Raw genomic sequence first — 23204 nt, forward strand, 5'->3', positions numbered from 1 at the left:
GAAAAAAGTCAAAATGTTGAGATTAATTTTGAAGCACAATTTCGAGAAAAAAGTCAAAATGTCGAGAAAAAAAGTCAAAATTTCGTGAATAAAGTTGAAATGTTGAGAAAAAAGTCGAAATGTTGAGAAAAAAGTCGAAATGTTGAGAAAAAAGTCGAAATGTTGAGATTAATTTTGAAGTATAATTTCGAGAAAAAAGTCGAAATGTTGAGAAAAAAGTCGAAATGTCGAAATGTTGAGAAAAAAGTCGAAATGTTGGGAAAAAAGACAAAATGTCGAGAAAAAAGTCAAAATGTCGAGAAAAAAGTCGAAATGTCGAAATGTTGAGGAAAAAGTTGAAATTTCGAGAAAAAAGTCGAAATGTGGAGAAAAAAGTCGAAATGTTGAGATTAATGTTGAAATACAATTTCAAGAATAAAGTCAAAATTTCGTGAATAAAGTCGAAATCTCACCTTTTTTCTCAATATTTCAACTTTATTCACAACATTTTGACTTTTTTCCTCGACATTTCCACTTTTTTCTCGAAGTTGATAATAAAAAAATATCTTCCTCCTCTAAAATATTATTTTTATTTTTCTCCTGCCTGGCCCTGATACTCTTCCGTAGGTTGTCTTGGAAATAGTTTTTGAACAAATCTCAGTCGTGAGTCGGGTTTCAAACATGGTCGCTTCTGGTTCCAGATAAACCCTGAACTGAGACGACCCGGCAGATAAAAGAGCCCTTTATTCCTCTCACATGGTCTCTGGTTCTGGTCTTTCTCACGTTGTGTCCGTTCCCCCTGCAGGTGATGCAGCACCCCACCGAGGGGGGGCAGGTCCTGCCTCTCTGCAGCAACCAGAAGGAGCTGCTGGGGAAGGTGGCCGAGATCTGGATCTTCTCCCTGTCCAGCCAGCCCATCGACCACGAGGACCCGGCCCTGCAGGGAGGACAGAAGATCAAGTGCTCCGGTACCGTCACTGACTACGTTTACATGCAGTCAAAATTCGGGGTATTGCTAATATTCCGGTTACTGAAACATTCAGAATATTCCATTTACATGGTAATTAATCATTTGGGATATCTGGATCAAACCAGCGACATGTGGAGAACGTCATGACGCAATTACCGTCATTTCCGCTTCTTCTTCCTGTATCCAAATTCAAAACAAATGCTGATTTGTGCAACTTTTCCCTCACCTTCTTTTAAATCTCGCTATCCCGGTACTTTCTACCGTCTACAAATGCAGAAATGTTCATATCCTTCATTACATTTATGAAGTGATTAGTCTCCTCCTGGTCTTGTGTTTCTCCGTGTTTATAAGAACTTCCTGGACTCAAAAGACCAGGATTCCTTGTGAACAGAACATGTGCAGAAAACACATTCCTGTTCCGTTTGATGGGGATATTCCGTTTGGCGTTTACATGACCCAATATTCAGGTTTTAAAAGGAGTAACACAGGGCTCATATTCGGGTTTTTAAAGACCCGAATGTTTGGAGGTAAAATGGCTCCATTGCATCATAATCAGCTGATGGCTTCACAAGGAGGTTATTCTCTAGGTTTCAGGTAGAAAACATCCCTTCGCGCCCTATAAATGTTTTATTTTTAGACCCCGGCTGCTTGTCGGGTGTAAAAGCGTTGCTGCATCATTCATGAGGTGTCGTCTGTAACATCCTTCATCTCTCCTCTGCTGCAGACAACTACTCGGAGGAAGAGTACGAGAGCTTCTCCTCGGAGCAGGAGGCCAGCGACGACGCCGTGCAGGGACAGGTGAGCCTTTCAAAATAAAAGCTGCCGTTCTTATTTATTTTTAACATTTATTTATTGGATGGATCCTCATTAGCTGCCGCCTTGGCGGCCACTAATCTTCCTGGGGTCCATAAAGGACATAAAATATTACATAAATGATAACATCTAAGACATAAATACATACAGTCATACATTCCTAGCATAACTACACTTATAATAAAAACAATAATACACATACATGTACACACGCACACACCAGTTATATATGCATAATATAATATATTAATAACACTATAATTATACTAATACACTACAATAGCACTAATAATACCATACATAAGTAATATATTTTCAGTCACTGCTATCATTATAATAATTCTACTAATTTCAATATAAATAATAAATTACCAGTCACATGGTCTGCAGCATTGTTGTTTTTTAAAAGTTAATTTGTTTTGTGAACAAGATATGTGAGGAAGTACCGGTATATATTTATATATCTATATCTCTATTAATATATATTGATTTATAGTTATACAGTGCCTTGCGAAAGTATTTGGCCCTACAAAGTATTAACTTAAGGGGGCTGAATAATTTTGCACGCCCACTTTTTCAGTTTTTTATTTGTTAAAAAAGTTTGAAATATCCAATACATTTCGTTCCACTTCATGATTGTGTCCCACTTGTTGATTCTTCACAAAAAATTGCAGTTTTATATATTTATGTTTGAAGCCTGAAATGTGGCAATAGGTCACAAAGTTCATATCCTTGAAAGGCACTGTATGTAGATATGTCAATATATAGAGTTATAGTAATTTGTATGTATACAATTGGGGGTAAATATATGAACCAGTATATATAGCATATCTACTCTTATATAGTTATTCAAGTATATTGTTATATCATTGCTGTCTATTCTCTATTATATTGTAGTATTATTTTAAAGTAACGATAATGTAATACTATACATTATAATTACTTCTATTATTACATACATACATACATAGTAGCACAACTAAATGCTGGGCGTTTGTTTTGTTTTGTTTTTATTTGCTTTGATTTGTTTTGATTTTGACTATATTTATATATATATACATATAATTGAGTATTATATCACTGTATTGAATAGTTATTAAAGTAGGGGTGTTTGGTAATGTGTTTTTTATAAGTAAGCTTATTGAAACTCTTGTTATATGTACATGTGTGTGTGTGTGTGTATATATATATATATATATATATATATATATATATATATATATATATATATATATATATACAGGGCCGCCGCAAGGGGTGTGCGAACCGTGCGACCGCACGGGGCCTCGCGCTATGGGCCGTTTTTTTTTTTTTTTTTTTTTTTTCCAAAATCTTTTTTTTTTCAAATTTTTTTTTTTCGTTTTTTTTTTCGTTTTTTCCCTTATAAATATCAACAGTCACGTTCCATTACAGACCTAAATGTGTACTAGTCTGTGCATATAAATAAATATATGTGCAATGATGCGCGTGTCTGTTGTTCAATACAACTGATCAGACCAAGCGCAGACACAAGCTGCTCTGATCCAGACGGTGGAGTTGGAACAAACTGTCACACAATGTCGAGAGAACGAGACAGATTCAGGAAATTTCCATCAGGGGATGAAAAAAGAAAAAAAACAAAGAAAATGGAAGAGTTTAATGTCTCTCTGAAAGGCTCGTTTGATAAATTTGTTAGAAAAATCACCGATCCGACCGGGTCTCAAGCAGCCGTGGGGCCCCGCGTCGAGGCAAGCCCAGATGATGATGAGGCAGGGGAAGGTATCCAGTATTTTGCTAATTGGAGAGTTAAAATTGCGCATATAGACACCCGATCCGACCCGAAAAACCCAAAAATTTTATTTATATATATATATATATATATATATATATATATATATATATATATATATATATATATATATATTATTTTTGTACTTTTTTGTATTCTTTTTTTATTTAACATGCATGTTCAAAATAAAAGAAAAAAAAGAGGTAAAGAGTTCCAGGACATTATTGAAAGATAGATAACTGAGTGTTTGAGTAGATTAGTTCTTGGAGTTGGAGATATTCAAGGTATTTTTGCATCTTGATTCCTTCGTGTTTTTTCCAGGATCTCGAGGACGACGAGTTCGATCTGATGAAGCCAAAGAAGCAGCGGAGGTCGATCGTGAGGACGCCCTCCATCACCAGGGTAAGAGACGCGGTCGCCGCGGCCCACAGGGACCTCTCGTCCTCTAGGTTTCCATGGTAACCGTGATGCAGGGACCTGCACAGTAATGAGTCTGGATCTGTGTCAGCTTGTTCGTACCTCAGGAGAAACTCCGCACAGCGGCGTTTGAATTATTGCATGAATTCATCACCAAGGCAGTAAAAGGAGGGAGGAGATGAAATCCCCAGGAAGGATGGAGGTCACGGCGGAGTTGGAGTATTGATTCAGACCCGCTGACTCGTGGAAACGTGTCTGTGACCCGGACTGACTCGGTGTCTCTGTGTTTCTGGGTTTTAGCAGCAGAACTTCAAGCAGCGGGTGGTGGCTCTGCTGAAGCGCTTCCGGGTCTCTGACGAGGTGGGTGTTGCTTCAAGTTCAAGTTCAAGTTTATTTATTGTTGTTTTAATATTTTATTAGGGGGTAAGGCACAGTAGAACAAGAATTAAAAAAATATATACACAGTCTACCTCCTAGGATTTTTTTTTTTTATTACAGCTTAAGAAAACTCAAATATCGTATCTCAAAAAATTAGAATATTCTGGGAATCTTAATCTTAAACTGTAAGCCATAATCAGCAATCTTAAAATAATAAAAGGCTTGCAATATTTCAGTTGATTTGTAATGAATCCAGAATGTATGACATTTTAGTTTTTTTAATTGCATTACAGAAAATAAAGGACTTTATCACAATATTCAAATTTTCTGAGACAGTCCAGTATGTCCAGTTTCAAAGCTGTCAGAGTTTGTGTTATAGTGTTTATAGGTCTTGACTCGCACACAGCCAGGCCATGTTTTTGGCAAGGCAAGTTTATTTGTATAGCACAATTCAACACAAGGTAATTCAAAGTGCTTTACATCAACATTAAAAGAAGCAAGACACAATTAAACAGTAAATAACAAATAAAATGACATAAAATGATAAGAAAAGAGGTAAAATAATAAAAAGCACAAGTTGTTAAAAAGTAAGGGCAGTAGAGTACAGCAGGTACATCTCATTCTTACAATGGCAATAATTACGTTTCTATACGGTCAAAACGTACAAAGACCGGGTCAAATACAGTATTATAAAAGTAATCTGTAACAATTCATGCGGTGAATTAAACCAATTTGACAATTCTACACCACAATGCCTGTTTTCAGGTCTTATTTCACAAAATTGAGGAGAATTACATTTCTATACGGTCAAGACGTACAAAGACCGGGTCAAATACAGTATACACAGGAAGAAGAAGCTTTATCCTATCTCAAAAAATGTGAATATTCTGGGAATCTTAATCCACCAGTTGTTTGTGAAGGTGCTGGACTCGGAGCAGGACCCGGCCGAGCCGCCCCCGGAGGTGGAGGAGGAGGACCTGGACCTGGACAGCGTGGAGTTTGAGAACCCCAGCGACAGCGGCCCGGAGCTGGACGACGACGACAGCGTCCTCAGCACGCCCAAGCCCAAACTCAAGTGAGCAGCGAGCTGCCGTTTCTGGGTTTTATCTGGTCGTAGAAGTTGATTTGTGATGATTTACGGCCTCAAAATAGTTAAAAACATATTAGAAAAATCCCTGTGGATCATTTTTGATATCGATCATTTAAATATTTCAAATATACGACACAGCTACAGACCTTTATCAGTGGATCTTTTGAACTTAAAGCCACTCTATGTAGTAACAGCACTGATGGCCACATGGGGGCAGTAAATCACGATAACATTCACGATTCAGCAGATGGTGTAACCAATCCCACCTCTAGTGGGACAAAGTGGTATTACAAGGCTCTCCGGACCGTCGCCATTCATTAACACAGAACCATTAGTGACTTTTAGGCCACTTTTCCACATAGCCGGGTATTTACAAAAACGGATATTTCCCCCTCTACGTTTTGAAAAATATCCTTGTTTACACGAACCCGCATAAATAGCTGTTAAGGTGCTATGAGCAGCCAAACCTACAGGGGGCAGTGTAACGAGAAGATAAAGTCATGCTAGCCAATCAGAATCCTGTAAAAAAAAGGTCAACAAATGACACGTGTGAAGCCTGAATAATATGGTTCCGCGTTAAATCGACGGCGTAGCCTACGTACGGTGCGCGTCACCACGTACCCTACGCCGTAGGATCTACGTTGGTGTAACGTGGAACCATAAATCAGCCTTGACTGCCAGTTACTTCCAAGATGAACGAGAGTCTTTAGTTTGGAGTGACAGAGAAGTGGAGTTGCTTTTAAGTGTGACGTTAGAATATAAAACAGGTAAAATACAAGAAAATATTCACAGTGGCCAAACAAATTGTAAACACAAGTCGCACAAATGATGCTGGTGACATTTCTGTCGCATAATGTGACGTTCTGAAGCCTAAATGTCCGTTTCCCTCCGTTTACAAGCAAACGTGAAAACAGAGTTTTTGAAAATCTCCACTTTGGCTGGAGTTTTCAGAAATGATGGTTTTTGGAGACTTTGAGCTCCGTTTTCGTGTAAACGAACGGCCAAAACGCATGAAAACACCACCGTTTTTGCTACGTGGAAACGGGGCTTTAAGTGTACATTTGACATTTAACAACTTTAAAGGAGCTTGAGGCAAGATTTATGAAAAAAATCCGTACACGTTTTAAGTTTTCTAGTAATAATGTCAGATGAAGCGTTCCAAACCAAAAACAATGAGCCATCTACCGTATCTCTCCGTTGCCTTGAACAGGCTGTGTGCTGCAAAATGTGCTGCAATTCGGACTCCGAATTTCCCGCGCTGTCCTGCGGATGTGACGTCACATGACGCTGCATGCCGTGCCGGCTTCACTGTTGGCTGCAGTACCAGCGCCGGCCGTCGTGGTGAAGGGTGGCGCTAGAGAGTCTCATTTCTTAAAAGGAGCCTCATGCTCCTTTTAAAGGAACATTTGCCACGGTTACATGATGTTTTTTAATTCGGAATTAATTGTTCCGAATTAAAGAGCAGCGCAGAAAGACCGGAATTAATTTAAAGCGGAATGAGTGTATACATGATCGCAGAATTATTCTATTCGGATTTAAAATGGGAATAAACCAGCCACTTACTTCGGAATTAATTTTAATTCGGAATGGCCATTTTTTGCAGCAGCAGTGAAGAGAGAGACACAAAATAGAAACAAAAGTCGTGTATCAAAAACAAACTAACGTTTTTAATGCTTTTTTTGTGTTATTAATAAAAAACTACAATAACAAGTGACAAGAGGCCTCCAGAAAACATCACTTCTGGTGTTCGTCAGGCTGCAAAAATCCCTCGTTTCTCGCCTTGTGGTCCAACTAATCTCCCAGTCAAACAATAAAACTGTAGGCTGGCGTCCAAACTCGGTCTCAGAGGAGATTTCCTCAGAAACCGGGCCCCGAGCCCCGAGCCCCGACTCAGAGAGAGAGAGAGAGAGAAGAAATGATATAAAAAACTGGGATGTTTAAAACGCCACCGAGAGCTGAGCGTCTAATGTTTATGTGACTTTATGTTTTAAGGACGCACAACACTGAAGAGCGGAGGGAAATTGTGGAACAGCCTGAGCTTGGAGCTAAAACAAAGTCAATACATATCACAATTTAAAAAAAGATACAAAGAAACATTTTATTCCAAATACAGATTACGAATAAACATCCGCTGCTTCGTGTCTGACGGTTCACTCCCCCGCGTCGTCCATATATTTCTTATAATGTACACCTCGTTGGGCATTATCCCTTACATATCTCTATTAATATATATTGATTTATAGTTATATGTAGATATGTCGATATATAGATTTATGGTTGTTTTTATGTATATAATTGGAGGTAAATATATGAACCAGTATATATAGCATATCTACTCTTATATAGTTATTCAAGTATATTGTTATATCATTGCTGTCTATTCTCTATTATATTGTAGCATTATTGTAAAGTAATGATAATGTAATACTATGCATTAAAATTACTTTATTAGTACATACATACATACATAGTAGCACAACTAAATGCTGGGCGTTTGATTTGTTTTGTTTTTGACTATATTTATATATATATATAATTGATTATTATATCACTATATTGAATAGTTGTTAAAGTAGGGGTGTTTTATGGAGGATTTTTAGTGCCAAAATTAAATAAATAAATACATCATTAATTAAAATGGGAATGAAATATATCATTAATTAATTAAATGTGTCATTAATTAATTAAAATTGGAATTAAATATGTCATTAATTAATTAAAATACAATTCATCTCAAGTAAAACAATATATTTAATTATTTCAGTATTTAATTAATTAATGACACATTTAATTAATTATACATTTAATGAATGAATTATATATTTCATTCCCATTTTAATTAATTAATGAAACAATAAATTAATTAATTACACGTTAAATTAATTAATTAATTATATATTTAATTCCCATTTTAATTAATTAATGAAACATTTAATTAATTAATTGAGGATGTATTTACTTAATGTGTTTGTACTTTATTTTTTAACTTTTTGTATTCTTTTTTTTAACATGCATGTTTGAAATAAAACTCTTCTGTAATATCTCCGCTCCAGGCCGTACTTCGAGGGTCTGTCCCTGTCCAGCTCCCAGACGGAGATCGGCAGCATCCACAGCAGCCGGAGCCACCGGGAGCCTCCCAGTCCGGTGAGTGGGCGTTCTCTTCTCCTACGGGCCCTCAAACGCACCTCAGCTGCTGAGTGTTTGTTTTCCTCTCCATCATCTCCCAGATCGACCTGGACAAGACCAAGTGCGGGGGGACGGGTTTCCCCGACGCGGCAGAGACCGACAACGCCTCCTTGGTGAGTATGAGCACCTCGGAGACGCCGGGGGCGTGGGAACGCCCGGCTCACGACCTCCGACCCCTGTGGCCCCGCAGGAGCAGCCGGAGGCCGTGACCCCCACCACCGAGCTGGAGATGGACAACATGGACACCTTCCTGGAGCGGCTGCCGCCCAGCGGAAAGATGACCAAGACGGAGTCGCTCATCATCTCCTCCAACAGGTAACGGCTGCAGCCGCGCGCTGCCTCCTGAAGCTGCTGTCAACGAAAATTATGACTAAATATCGTCGTCAACGAACCTTTATCACCTGAGGAAAAGAAGACGAGACGAAAATGCAGGTCATGTGACGATAACGATAATTAAATATAGAATGCAATTAGGGTTGCAAAGGGGTGGAAAATTTCCGGTAAATCTCCGGAAACTTTCCATGGGAAGTTAAGCTGGGGAATTTTGGAAATATTCCAAATTGGAAACTTTCCATGGGAATTATGGGAATTATGGGAATTTATGGGAATTAATGGGAATTTATGGGAATTAACTGGAAATTGGGGGTAATTTAAACAAACTGTATCATATCCAAACATAAATGTAAATATTTATTTTGTCATAAGCAGATATCCATGCAAGATAATACAAAAACATGACATTTCAACAGATTTATTTGAGTAGAACTTTAGTTTTTATTCTTGTATGAACAATTATTTTAATGAACAACAAAAACATGAATGTTGAGTAAATACTTTGATGTATAAATTCTTGAATGGTTACAGAAAACCGTCTTGCTGGAGTCAGAAAAAACAGCATCAAATTTGAGGTAGCTACCACCATAATAAGCTAGCCTCTTAAATGGTCAATGAAATGAAAAATAGCTTTCATTTAGCACCTAACTTACCAGCTAGCTAGTTACTTTGTTAATACATTTTTATTTAATATTTGCAAGTTAAACATTAATATCATTATAGATCAAATATATTTACCCCATAATATTATCAAAACTTACTTGACTTTATATAGTCCGTGGGCTCAAATGTGTGGCTTCAATAGTCTTGTGCTTTGAGCTCAAATGTGTGGCCTCCAGGCTTCAAGAAATCACCTGTGCATGTGATGGAGGAATGCACAGTGCCTGTAGGGGGTGTGGCCTCAATAGCCCTGCAGTAAGCAATGTGCTGTGTTGAGGAGTGTACTTGCATTAAATCTGGTTGTTTTAGCCAAGACTATGCTACAATATATTTCCCCCAACTATATTTAAGTTCCCTGTTAAGGGCCAACCTTCAATTCTGTAAATTTCTTATTTATTCCCGTTAATTCCCGTTAATTCCCATGGAAAGTTTCCAACTTTGAAAATTCCCGGAATTTTGCAACCCTAAATGCAATATTGTAGAGGAATAGAAACCAGGCTAAAATGGTCCTGGACAATTCTGACTAAAATCTCCTACCTTCCATCCATCCATCCTTCCTTCCTTCCTTCCTTCCTTCCTTCCTTCCTTCCTTCCTTCCTTCCTTCCTTCCTTCCTTCCTTCCTTCCTTCCTTCCTTCCTTCCTTCCTTCCTTCCTTCCTTCCTTCCTTCCTTCCTTCCTTCCTTCCCTCCTTCCATCCAACCATCACCAATCATTCATCCTTCCTTCCTTCCTTCCTTCCTTCCTTCCTTCCTTCCTTCCTTCCTTCCTTCCTTCCATCCAACCATCACCAATCATTCATCCATCCTTCCTTCCTTCCTTCCTTCCTTCCTTCCTTCCTTCCTTCCTTCCTTTCTTCCTTCCTTCCTTCCTTCCTTCCTTCCTGGGGCTGGAAAAGAAGAAGAACCATCTTTGGATCCACTTTCCTACATAGGCGTGGAAAAGAAAACCCAATGTGTCGAAGAAAGAAAGGTGCAGAGGAGAGGAGAAAATGAGGAAGGAAGGAAGGAAGGAAGGAAGGAAGGAAGGAAGGAAGGATGGATGGATGGATGGATGGATGGATGGATGGATGGATGGATGGATGGATGGATGGATGGATGGATGGATGGATGGATGGATGGATGGATGGAAGGATGGATGGAAGGAGATAAGAAAAATGTACTCGGAAAAGAAAAAGATCGGGAGAAATGTGGAAAAATAAATATGTTGTAAACTCAAATTAGAGTCTTCTGTATCTAGAATAAATGTATTCTTGAGTCTATAAGGTAACAATAATATAATAATAAGATAACCTTGTTTGAATTGTAAAATTGGTTTGGATAAATACAACCTTTGACTAAAACTAGACTAAAATGGACAATTCTGACTAAAATAAGACTAAAATGGTCAGACTTTTAGTCGACTGAAACTTGACACGACTAAAAGGAGAATGAACGTGACTAAAACTAATAAAAACTGAAATGATAGCTGGACCCAGAGACTAAACTGAACAAAATATCAAAAAACATTGCAATTCTATATGAATGTAAAAATATTCTAACATTAAACTCACTAAAACTCCTGTATCAATCTTTAATAAAACCATATATAACATACTGTATAGAAGTATGGGGACACACATTTAAGACAATCACGAAACCAATATTCTTACTCCAAAAAAAAGCAATGCGACTCATAAACAAAGTTGGATACAAGCACCAACCAATTATTTATAGACACAAATGAGCTCAAATTCAATGAACTGGTGGATTCAAAACTGCACAGATTATGTTCAAAATCAACAAGAACATGCTGCCAGACTGTATCCAAAACATGTTTAATTTAAGACAAAGCCATTCCAACCTCAGAGGGGAGAGAGATACAGGGAATCAACAATCAGAACCAACACCAAACTTAGATGCACTAAGTTGGAGAGGGATTTGAAATAAAGTAGAACCTTATTTAAAAAAACATTGAAAAGAAGGATGATTTCTCTATATCAAAGTAATGAGCGGTGATGCTGCTATGTTGATTTGAGTATTCATTTAATTGGTGATTTGATTTGATTATTCAAGGATGAAGGAAACATGTAGACTGCACCTTTTTTTTTCTTTCTTATTTCCCGAGGAATCTTTGTCATCCCCATGGAGGCAATTTGTTTTACTGGCAGTCTTATCTCTTACTTCTTGCTTTTATTTCATTACTTTAATTAATCTTTTTGAGGGTAGGCAAATAATAAGCTTTGCTTTAGCATGCACCTTTTTCGGTCTAGATGTTATTTGTATATTGGAAACTTTTTTTTAATGTTTTCTTTGAACAGTATATTCGTTTCCTTGTTGTCATTTTTATTTTATTTTTAATTTTGTAAAAGCTAGTTTGATGTTTGTCTTATTTTTATTCTTTTTTGTGATGTCATGACCGAAATAAACTAAACTAAACTAAAAAAAAAAAAAAAAAAAAAACTAAACTAAACTTAACTAAACACTACAGTGGGGTTCCAGCTTGTTTCCACCTCACTTACCTTTAAACCTCACATTGATTATACTGTTAAAAAAGCACATGGCTCTCTTGCTTCACTTTACCTTCAATCAGCTGTTTCACACTTCCTGTCAGAAAGAGGTTTATTTCTCAACTCATACTACCACTTGTTGATTATGCAGATATTGTTTATCAAAATACTCCAGATACCCATCTTAAACCTCTGACTGTATTATTTAATTCATTATGCAGATTTGTGTTCCGTTGTCCTTTCAGAAACACATCATTGTTTTATGTTTGATTCATTGAACTGGTTTCAACGCAAATCTAGACGGCAGTTTCACTGGCTTCAGTTCCTTTTTAAATGTGTTTATTTTCACTGTCCTTCATTTTTAAAAGAACTCATGATTCTATATAACTCTCCATACTCACTCAGGCATATGGATTTTCCTTTTTTCTTTGTTCCTAGAATTTTAAAAGAGGTTGGGAAAAGATCATTTTATTTTAAAGCTCCATCAGATTGGAATAATCTTCCTCTCTTTTGGCATTTTATTATCTCTTTTCATTGTTTTAAGTTGTCATTATACTCTCATCTTAAAACAAATTGCCTATGTTTTTAATTTATTTATGTATTCTTTGTCCTTTTTTCTATTTATTTATTTGTATTTATTTTATTTATTTATTTATTTATTTTATTTTATTTTTTTATTTTTTTCTCTCTGTTATGTTATATTTATCGCATTGTTTCAGTTATTCAATTAGTCTACTTTGTAACTAGACTTATGTGGTAGGGGGTTGTGAGTGGGAGGGTGCGTGTGTTTTATGTCATGTATGTCTAGACTGTAATGTGATATATTGAAATGTTGTATGTTTTATGGGACCCCCTTGAAAATGAGATGTTACATCTCAAGGGGCTATCCTTTAATAAATTCTAAATTCTAAATTATATACTTCCTGTCCCCCCCAGACAGGAGCCCAAGCTGGCGGGCCGGCGAGGCCGCAGCACGTCCCTGAAGGAGCGGCAGCCCAGCCGGCACCAGAACGAGAGGGCCAACAGCCTGGACAACGAGCGGGCCCTGGACACACGCTGCCACCTGCAGGTAGTAGGCGGCGCTGCAGCTGCAGGACCCCCAGCTCGGCAGGAAACAGGACACTTTTAATATTTATTTTACTTCCAGAAGCTTTTTTTTTTTAGAGAGTTTTTAGTAGAAGAGAAGGTTTTAATGAAGGTGTGATTAAAACAGGAATAGTTGCAGTCAGAAAGGTGTTTGATCCTCTCCAGCAGCGAGAGAGAAACTGAAAACTGTTCGATTGTTAAGATGTGTTTACGGTATATTCATTTATTATAAACAAAGAAAAAGGGAAATTCAAGCTGCTGGTACATTTCATTTTAATTTTCAAATGCTATTTTATTTGATTATTCTATTTTATTTTTCTTTCTTCTCCTTCTTTAACCTAATAAGAGAAAAAAAAGTATTATTATTGTAGTTAGTGTAGTTCATGTACACATGTATACTTCAATTTTAAGTGACAATAAATATTTTTTAATTGTACTTTTCAGATGCAGATGTTGATGCAACTATGAGGCTACTTGAATATATATATATATATATATATATATATATATATATATATATATATATATATATATATATATATATATATATATGTGTGTGTGTATATATGTATATATATGTGTATATATATATGTATGTATACGTATATGTATATACTGTACATATATATATGAGGGTAGCTTGGGCTGAAGATGAAACTTCTTCCAGGACAAATAAAACGGAGGTCCGGTTGCCTCGTTTCAAGCCTTTTTTCCAGATGGTTACCATAGTAACCGTGACCTTGAGGACAGTGTGCTCCGCTGTTCATTACCAGACAGGAAATGAAAAGCTCTTTACGCGGCTCCTGAACTGAACGTTTCCCTGTGTGTGTGTGTGTGTGTCCAGATCCCCAGGAAGACGGTGTACGACCAGCTGAACCACATCCTGGTCTCCGACAACCACCTCCCCGACAGCATCATCCTCATCAACACGTCCGACTGGCAGGGCCAGGTGAGGCGGGGTCAGGGGTCAGGGGTCAGGGGTCACGCTGGAAAACACAGGGATGGAAACGGATTAACGAAAACGACAAAACTCAACGGGGACACGGATTCCTTATGAATTCGTCGGTGCGTCCGAAATGCCGTACTAAACAGTATATACTCAAAAAGTATACTTAAGTTCGGCACACTTTTGAGTAAATATCAGTAGTGTGCATTAATTGGGACGTTCTACTCAGAGCCACACGGCACTTCCTGACGTTGGGAGGGGGAGTTGTTACCATGGTAACAACTCCTGTTACAGCGAGCAGTAGCAGCTGTTACCATGGTAACAGCAGCAATAGCAGCACCGCTCTGCTCTTTCCCGTTTATCCCGGCCCAAACAAGAGGACATTATATGATATTATTATATACGAATATTATATAATAATAATATTATTATAGGAATATTATACTTATGACATATATAGTCCATGTTCCAGACCAGATGTCAGTACCACTGGTGACCAAACTTACTTATGATTTTTGAAAATATCCACGTCTGTAGATGATATTCTGGTATGATAACCTTCCTGAGTGGCAGCTGGATCAGAGTTATCAGCTCATGAAGTTACCACCCCCTTCAGGTTAATTGATGATTCTAAATTGGGTACAGTATATTATACATTTCCTGAATCCTTATGGTCCTGTGAGTATTCCAGTTTTTGTATTTTGTGTCTCTGTTGTTCCTAGTGGACACAGGGCTAAAAGATAGTATATCGTTTAGGCGAAAATTGTGTAAAAATGTGTGTTGTTTATAGTTTAAAGAGCTGCAGTGAACTCTATGTTGGTCAGAAAGATTCACATCTTAGCTTGAATGAATGCTTAAAAGGTTCCCTTTAAAATGATACCAAAGACAATATTGTGAAACATTGACAGATATCCTGTACATGAGTCTAAACCAGGATATGCAGCAGCAGCTAAAGTGTAATTTTCTGAAGGGGGTTTTAACTTCATGAGCTGATAACTCTGATCCAGCTGCCACTCAGGAAGGTTATCATACCAGAATATCATCTACAGACATGGATATTTTCAAAAATCATAAGTAAGTTTGGTCACCTTGAGTGGTACTGACAAGTGAAATGTTGGGCTCTGGCCCCTGGACTAATATGTATCTGAGCAGCACTTAGCAACCAAACACCGCTGCATTGCATTGTGGGAAGTTTCTGCTTAGCTAGTGTCCATCAATCCACACTAATAAATTTCTCCAGAATGAGTATGGATAGCGCATACTATTGAGTACGTACTAATGTTTCAGATGCACTAAAAAATTTTTGCTACTCATTAGAGCTGCTCACGAGCTGCGTCCGAAATTCCATACCAGTATGGAATTTCGGACGCAGCTCGTGTATCATTCGTTCATTCTATTTTCAAAATAAGACCAAAAGTAAGAAAACGGAAAAAAAACAACTCATTTGCTCAGTATTCGTTAACTAAAATGAAAAAAACGCATAACGACCGTTTCCCGCTTTATCCATTTTTGATCTGAACCAGGTAGGGAGGTGACCGTCTCTGCCGTTACTGCAACGGCAAAACAAACACAACATCCGGTCTTGAGGATCATTTAGATAAGATCAGACAGGTTTTGGTGACGAGGTCCAAGGAGCTGGAGTCTCAAATAAAAAATAACAAAACCCTTCCCAACCCCCAGACCTAAAGAGGAATTGGATAAAGCCGATCAAACGTGTTTTCCATGTAAACTTCAATTCGGAATTACTATTTCCATGTAAACTTGAAGGAAAATAGTTTAATTTGGAATTATTCAGGGTTGAAAGTAAGCCGGTACGATCCGGTACTCCGTACCACCAAAAGATTCAGTGCCGGTACGCAGTACTGGGGAAAAAAACAAGCAAATTACTGACAAAAATCTTCGCATACAGCGGGTCTCGACCTCTCGACCTCTCGATCTTTCACACCAAAGACGGCGGCGCCGACCGCTTAGGCAAATACCTCAGCTCCGCCTTCTTTTGGACATACAGTTATATAAACCTATCACAAAGACTGAGCGAGGAGAGACGGACATAGTGATATAATATTTCTACACTAAAGTCCCGACCTGATTTTTCTTACGAATAATTTTTAAAATATTTGTACGATATAAATATTAGTAAAACCTCACTATTTGTGCTTTTGTGAATAGCGTATTCCAGTCTTTACTTCCTAAACACACACACTGCATGGAAGGGAGCGTTTGATTTATTGTTCACGTTACTTTTGATTTTTTCACGACCAAACCACACACTTTATTTATGTCATTTGCACCGACGGGCAAGTACAAAAAATAAATGATTCCACCAAAATTCCAAAGATTCTTGTGGTTGGCTGACACATTACCAGCATATTTCAAATATGCTGGTAAATTATCACAAATATGATATTTGTGATTGGTTTTCATTCCTCGTTTCAGGAAAAAAAAGAAAAAAGCGGCAAAAATGTTGAAGTAACGTTTTTTTTTTTATGTTTTAAGTGTTTTGCTTTGATGAAAAAAATGCATAAGAAGTTATCTTCCATTCCAATGCACACATTGTAAGAGACATTTTACTCATCATCATCTCTTCTCTTCAGCTGCTGATGAATTTAACTGTAATTTTTTTGAAGAAAAAAATGTTCTAATTTGAAACAAAACAAATTGCTATGATTTTTAAAGTTTTGTCAAAATTTACAAATTATTCTGTGACAATCCTTGGTCTGGACTGGCCTTTATTTACACCATTTAAATAAATCATTTGCTATAGGCCTACACAGTGTTGTGTTTCTAATTTCTACACCATACAGGCGTTAAAAAATTGAATGCGTGTTCAGGGATGCAAGAAGTTGGTGGTGGGAGGAGAACAAGCCATGAAAGTTGGGGTCGTGGTACCAGCAAGAACTTTAATCTACTTTCACCCCTGGAATTATTTAATTCGGAATAATTAAATCCAAATTAAAAAACATCATAAAAAAGTGATTTTATCCTAAATATGTCGTCTTTTAGTGAATTGATTATTTGTTAATAATAATAATAAATAAATTAATACTAGCACACGTAACGGATGTGTTTCCGTCCTCAGTATCTGTCAGACATGCTGCAGAACCACCGGCTGCCGGTCGTCTGCACCTGCACCACCGCCGACATCCAGGCCGCCCTCAACACCATCGTGTCTCGCATCCAGAGATTGTGAGTTCTGGCCTGGCTCGGCTGCCCCCCCCAGGTACGTGGCCCCCCCGGCTCAGACCTGACCCCGGTTTGTCTCTCCAGCTGCAACTGCAACTCCCAGACGCCGGTCCCCATCAAGATCGCGGTGGCGGGAGCGCAGCATTACCTCAGCGCCGTGCTGAGGCTCTTCGTGGATCATCTCTCGCACAAGACCCCGGACTGGCTGGGCTACATGAGGTTCCTCATCATCCCTCTGGGTTCGTGTTCATACATACCGTATTTTCTGGACTATAAGCCGCTACTTTTTTCATAGGTTTTGAACCGTGCAGCTTATACAAAGGTGCAGCTATTCTGTGGATTTTTCTTCCACCGCTCTAACTGGAATTACAATCAAAACTAAGACAAAATAAATGCAAATAAGAATACGCTACTTCTTCTTTAGCAGATAGAAGTAGAAGCAGATTTCAAACAGATAAATAGATAAATAAATACTGGTTATTTTCTCTTGGTTCTGTCCCGTTTTAATCAGCAAAGTTGCTGCCGTGTTAAAAGACACTGTTAGGAAAGATCTATTTAGGTACAAACATGTACATCATTTACAGTTCAAAATACTTCTGTACATGTAGTAAATACAACATAAATATCTGCGGCTTGCATATCTTTTTTTTTTAAATAGAGCGGATGCGGCTTATATGCAGGTGTGGCTTATAGTCCAGAAATACGGTATATATTTTTATATTTAACCAGGAATAATCCTTTGTTTCAGATGTACTGTAATTATTTTCTGTATAAAAATTGAATTTGGTGTTCAAAAAGTATTTTTTCAAACTTGAGTCCTGAAAAAGAGGGGAGCGTCTTATAATCAGGGTCGTCTTATATTCGGGCCAATACGCTACATCACCTACAGTATGAAAGCCAAAGTGAATATAAGAGCTTTTCCCTCTCTTTTTTTTAATTGAATTTTCCAAATCGTCCCGTATTTGTTCTGTATTTAAACATCGTCAGCGTGTGAACGTCTCTGTCCTCTCGTCCTCAGGTGCACATCCGGTCTCCAAGTATCTGGGCACCATCGACTACCGGTACAACAGCTTGTTCCAGGACGCCGCCTGGAGGGATCTGTTCCACAAGCCGGAGGCTCCTGTTGTCGGTACGACGCCGCGCCTCCTTCAGGAACAAGATGCTCAGCCATTTACTCTGGGGAACCTCAACAGTACCAGTGTCAGTACCACCTGTCACCACATGGGGGCATCTAGAGCTGCTGTGTCGGTGCAGGGTTCCCACGCTTCCCGGAAAACCTGGAAAATTAGGGGAAAAAAAGGTCTAATGTCCTGGAAACGGTTAAGTTGTCCTGGAAAAGTCGGATTTCATTTCCAATCCGATATTGACTCAAATTCAGGCTGGTATCGGCGATACCAATTCGATACCGATACATTGTGCAAATACGCCTAATGTCCCCGTAAATCTAAAAAAATTGCTGAATTTTAGATAGTTTAAGTATACAAGACATCAGAGTCACTTATTTAGCTATTTATTTTAAAGTATACTGAGGTAGCCGAGCTGTTACAACAACAGAAAAACCAGTGTTTGAAAAAGGTGTTTCCATCACTAAAAAAAGATCCCAAGTAAAGTAATAAAACCATTGAAATAAATAAGAGAATAAAGAACAAAAATAGGAACTACTATAAAAATGAAAATGAAAAAAAGTAGTTCCTACCAGCTGTGTGTCATTTAGACAAAATCTCAATAGTTTAGTTACTTTCCACCGTATTCCTGTTAATGATATACATCACCACAAATGACTGAAGTATCAAAAGTATCAATATTTTCATTTGAGAATCGATTTTAGAGCAAACAGATCTGGTATCGGAAGTATCGATATTTCATTATCATGGCTTTTCATGTCGACTTAACCTCATTAATGTCCAATAAAATTAGCTGTCAACAGAGTGAGATGCTAACCAAGGCCAAGAGGATCATCCTGAATTACAATGTGATCGAAAAGTCCTGGAGAATAATTTAAAGGAAAGAATGGGAACCCTGTAACGTAATACCATCTTGTCCCACTAGAGGTGCACTTTGCTGCGTATTACATCAGAAGTATGAACTTTCTAGTGCAGGGGTCGGCAACCCGCGGCTCTAGAGCCGCATGTGGCTCTTTAGCGTCGCCCTAGTGGCTCCTGGAGCTTTTTCAAAAATGTTTGACCTTTTTTTTTTTTTCATTTTTTCTTCTTTTTTTCTTTTCTTTTTTTTCTTTTTTTTCCTTTTTTTCTTTTTTTTCTTCTTTTTTTACTTTTTTTTCCTATTTTTTCTTCCTTTTTCCTTTCCTTTTTAATCTCGACATTTCGACTTTTTCTCGAAATTTTGACTTTTTTCTTGACATTTTGACTTTTTTCTCGAGATTGTACTTCAACATTAATCTCAACATTTCGACTTTTTTCTCGATATTCGACTTTTTTCTCAACATTTCGACTTTTTTCACGAAATTTTAACTTTTTTCTCGACATTTCGACTTCTTTCTCAAAATTGTACTTCAAGATTAATCTCGACATTTCAACTTTTTTCTCGACATTTCGACTTTTTTCTCAAAGTGCATAATGAAAAAAAAAATCTAATATAGAAACATGCAGCATGTGTTGCCTTCATTCTAAGGCTGATACAAGACTTTTCATTTTTTGTGGCTCCAGACATATTTGTTTTTTGTGTTTTTGGTCCAATATGGCTCTTTCAACATTTTGGGTTGCCGACCCCTGTTCTAGTGATATGAGAGTTTTAACGTGTCAGCTTCTTATCTCCTTGGCAGCCCTGGAAAGTCCTGACGTGGTGTCGAGGGTAACGCAGTACATGGTGGGGGCGAACGGCGCTCACCAGCTCCCCATCGCCGAGGCCATGCTCACGTACAAGCAGAAAAGGTGCGTTGGCCTCGAGACTTCACTCTTAACAGGAGACACCTTTTAAAAAAGTCTTAATGAGGTCGAAATCTTTCTTCTGGCAAACGTTTCTAATGCAGAATATTTTTCAAAAGGGGACTGAAATGTTCAAATTTTAGTAAAATGTTAAGTGAATATTTCACATATTATTAAAAAAGCAGTAGCTGGATTTTCAAAATGTTTCGTGACATTTTATTTCATTTTTGGACATTTTTGGATTTTCAAATTTAGAAATTTAACCTAATATCTAGATATTATCGTGTGTTGATGTAAATGATCACGCACCTCCACATCAGCACCTGGATGGAAGACATTTAGAAGTAAATCTCAATAACATTTTAATAAAAATGCTTCTTTTTATTTTTGTATTGGCCGTATTTTTAAATCGATTAGCAGAAGCTAAAGTGCCACCGGAAAATAATTCCTACCAGAAACAACTGTTGTTGTTTTTTAGTTCCATCCACCATAAAAAAGGTTCCTTTCGTGATTAGACTTTTTTACGTAATAAATATGTCATTTAGGGTGAAACAGTGCTGTTTTATCCAAATTTTATTTTTTTATGTGTGTTATTTTTAACACAATTTGGGTAATATTTAAAAGCGATCTATAAATAAAATGTATTATTATAATTATAATCATTATTATTATTATTATTATTATTATTAATATTATTATTGTTATTATTATTAATAATAATACACAGTGTTTACATTGCACTGCTTTTTTTTATCTTGTAATTTTGTACAGGAGAGCCTGTAAGTGTAAACAACTTTTTATTTTGTATAATTGTATTCTATATTTTTATTTTGTTGTGCAAAACTGTTGTTTAATAAACTATATTATTAAAAATTATTCATATTTATTTGATACATTGTGGTTTCTATTATTCAAACAACAGAAAAATAATCGCTAGAATAATCGCCCAATTGCTCGTTCGATTAGTCGACTAATCGATAAAATAATTGTTAAAAATAATTGTTTGAGTGTGCTTTGAAACTAGTCTTCAGAACACCTCCACAGATGACGCTTGTCTGGTTCTCTTCAGCCCTTTAACATTTCCGACGCTATTAAAATCTCAGCAAATGTACCAGTTTGTTATAATATGTCTCCTTTTAAGAAATATTAGATACAGTTCATGAATATAAAAGCTGAAACTCATCTGTTCAGTCCCCTTCTGAATAAAAGCGAGCTAGACTAATGTTGTGGGCTGGTCGGTGTGGGATGTAGTTTGTCTGAACATCACTGTCTTTCCATGACTGTGTGCGTGAGAGAGAATAACATTCTTTATCTTTTTGTTGTATGTTTTCTTTCTTTGAAGGAAAAAGAGCTTTCATTTTGATTTTGCAGTAAGGTATTGTGGTCGATTGAGTTTGTTTGTCACGTAGCCTGGTGATTCATGCGCTCTTTGTGTGTCGGAGCCATCTCTCCCCCTCAGTCCATGTCGGCTTGTGTTGGAGCTTGCCACTTTAACAGCCGCCTACAAACCTATTTAGCAAAGGAGCAAAGGGCAGGCGCTAAAACTCCAGCCCTGTCCTTTTCAGTCCATTTTACACAAGTTTGAACAGTAAAGAAAGTAAATTCAACTTTTAATAAAGCAAACCAGCTATAAAAGCTCTTATTATGCCATAAAGTTTAACTTCAGACTAGAACGAAACTGCCAAATGTTCATATTTCAGCGCTCATGGAAATACAGGACTGTCTCAGAAAATTAGAATATTGTGATAAAGTTCTTTATTTTCTATAATGCAATTATAAAAACAAAAATGTCATACATTCTGGATTCATTACAAATCAACTAAAATATTGCAAGCCTTTTATTATTTTAATATTGCTGATTGTGGCTTACAGTTTAAGATTAAGATTCCCAGAATATTCACATTTTTTGAGATAGGATATTTGAGTTTTCTTAAGCTGTAAACCATGATCAGCAATATTAAAATAATAAAAGGCTTGCAATATTTCAGTTGATTTGTAAGGAATCCAGAATGTATGACATTTTTGTTTTTGTAATTGCATTACAGAAAATATTCAAATTTTCTGAGACAGTCCTGTACTAGTAGCTCCAAAGTCCTCAAAGGTACGAGTGGCTCGTGTAAATGAGCTCGTAAACGTTGTTTATTCACATTTATATGGTCGGCTATTTTCAGAATATGCAATATTCATATATGAAAATAGAATTAAAATTAAACACATTTATCTTCATTCTAGGGCATCTCACATATTTAATCTTCAGATCGTGTTTCTTAAGTCTGTGGGTTGATTAAATTATCTCGTTGTGCCGAGTGAAGAAACAATATGAAGTTTGAGGTCCGGCAAACTTAAGATAACCTACAACCGTAGAAATTTATTTTATTCCTGCTCGTCATTTCTTAAAATACTGTTAAAAGCAAGACATTGCAAAACACACTATAACAAATGTGAACTTATCATCGGAGTCATTACGTCAAATTACGGCAACACAACTATTAACAGGCAGCGTTACCAGATCCGTTCTGTGATGCAGTCCAGGAGGCGGTTTCTTTTTTTAGCGGCAGGTAAATCTGGCTGTCATCAGCATAAAAGAGGAATGACATCCCAAATTTCTAGAGAACAGATCGAAATTGGAGTAAATACAAAGAAAAGAGAAGAGGGCCGAGGATAGGACCTTGCGGTACTCCACCGGTGAGCAGAGCAGCAGACGACTCAAAGGCTATGACATATTAAGCTACGCAAGACTTGAACCGATCTAAAGAACCTGCAACAAAAACTTTAATCAGTGATTTTTAAACTAGTTAGAAACATTCTTTAACAGAAAAGTTCAAAATAAATGATTTTCAGTGTCAATGACTGAAAATATGAACAAAATTACACTAAAAAAAAGACGTTATAGGATAAATGTAACATTGTTCAGGGTGATTTTATATTCAGTAGTTAAATTTGTGAGTGTTGATTAGTTTCATACAGAAGAATATTAAGGTCAGGCAGGAGAAAAATAAAAATAATATTTTAAAGGAGGAAGAT

The 23204-nt window shown here is 37.1% G+C and overlaps 1 protein-coding gene across 5 annotated transcripts in view; it reads left to right on the forward strand.

Annotated features, from left to right (window-relative positions):
• The window catches only part of pacs2 (phosphofurin acidic cluster sorting protein 2), a 104959-nt gene that overhangs the window by 65775 nt on the left and 15980 nt on the right, over positions 1 to 23204 (forward strand). For 2 of the 5 annotated variants that reach the window (XM_061743633.1, XM_061743636.1), the window contains exons 5-19: positions 785 to 947; positions 1674 to 1747; positions 3852 to 3932; positions 4248 to 4307; positions 5234 to 5400; positions 8469 to 8559; positions 8643 to 8714; positions 8792 to 8916; positions 13017 to 13149; positions 14011 to 14115; positions 17192 to 17298; positions 17380 to 17534; positions 18314 to 18424; positions 20078 to 20186; positions 21523 to 21555. In XM_061743633.1, coding sequence (XP_061599617.1) covers positions 785 to 947; positions 1674 to 1747; positions 3852 to 3932; positions 4248 to 4307; positions 5234 to 5400; positions 8469 to 8559; positions 8643 to 8714; positions 8792 to 8916; positions 13017 to 13149; positions 14011 to 14115; positions 17192 to 17298; positions 17380 to 17534; positions 18314 to 18424; positions 20078 to 20186; positions 21523 to 21555 — 1586 coding nt within the window. The remainder of the gene's footprint in view (positions 1 to 784; positions 948 to 1673; positions 1748 to 3851; positions 3933 to 4247; positions 4308 to 5233; positions 5401 to 8468; positions 8560 to 8642; positions 8715 to 8791; positions 8917 to 13016; positions 13150 to 14010; positions 14116 to 17191; positions 17299 to 17379; positions 17535 to 18313; positions 18425 to 20077; positions 20187 to 21522; positions 21556 to 23204) is intronic. The other 3 variants (XM_061743634.1, XM_061743635.1, XM_061743637.1) reach the window with 3 other exon arrangements.

The sequence above is a fragment of the Cololabis saira genome, chromosome 16 (genome assembly GCF_033807715.1).
Source record: "Cololabis saira isolate AMF1-May2022 chromosome 16, fColSai1.1, whole genome shotgun sequence".
Classification (NCBI taxonomy): Eukaryota; Metazoa; Chordata; class Actinopteri; order Beloniformes; family Belonidae; genus Cololabis; species Cololabis saira.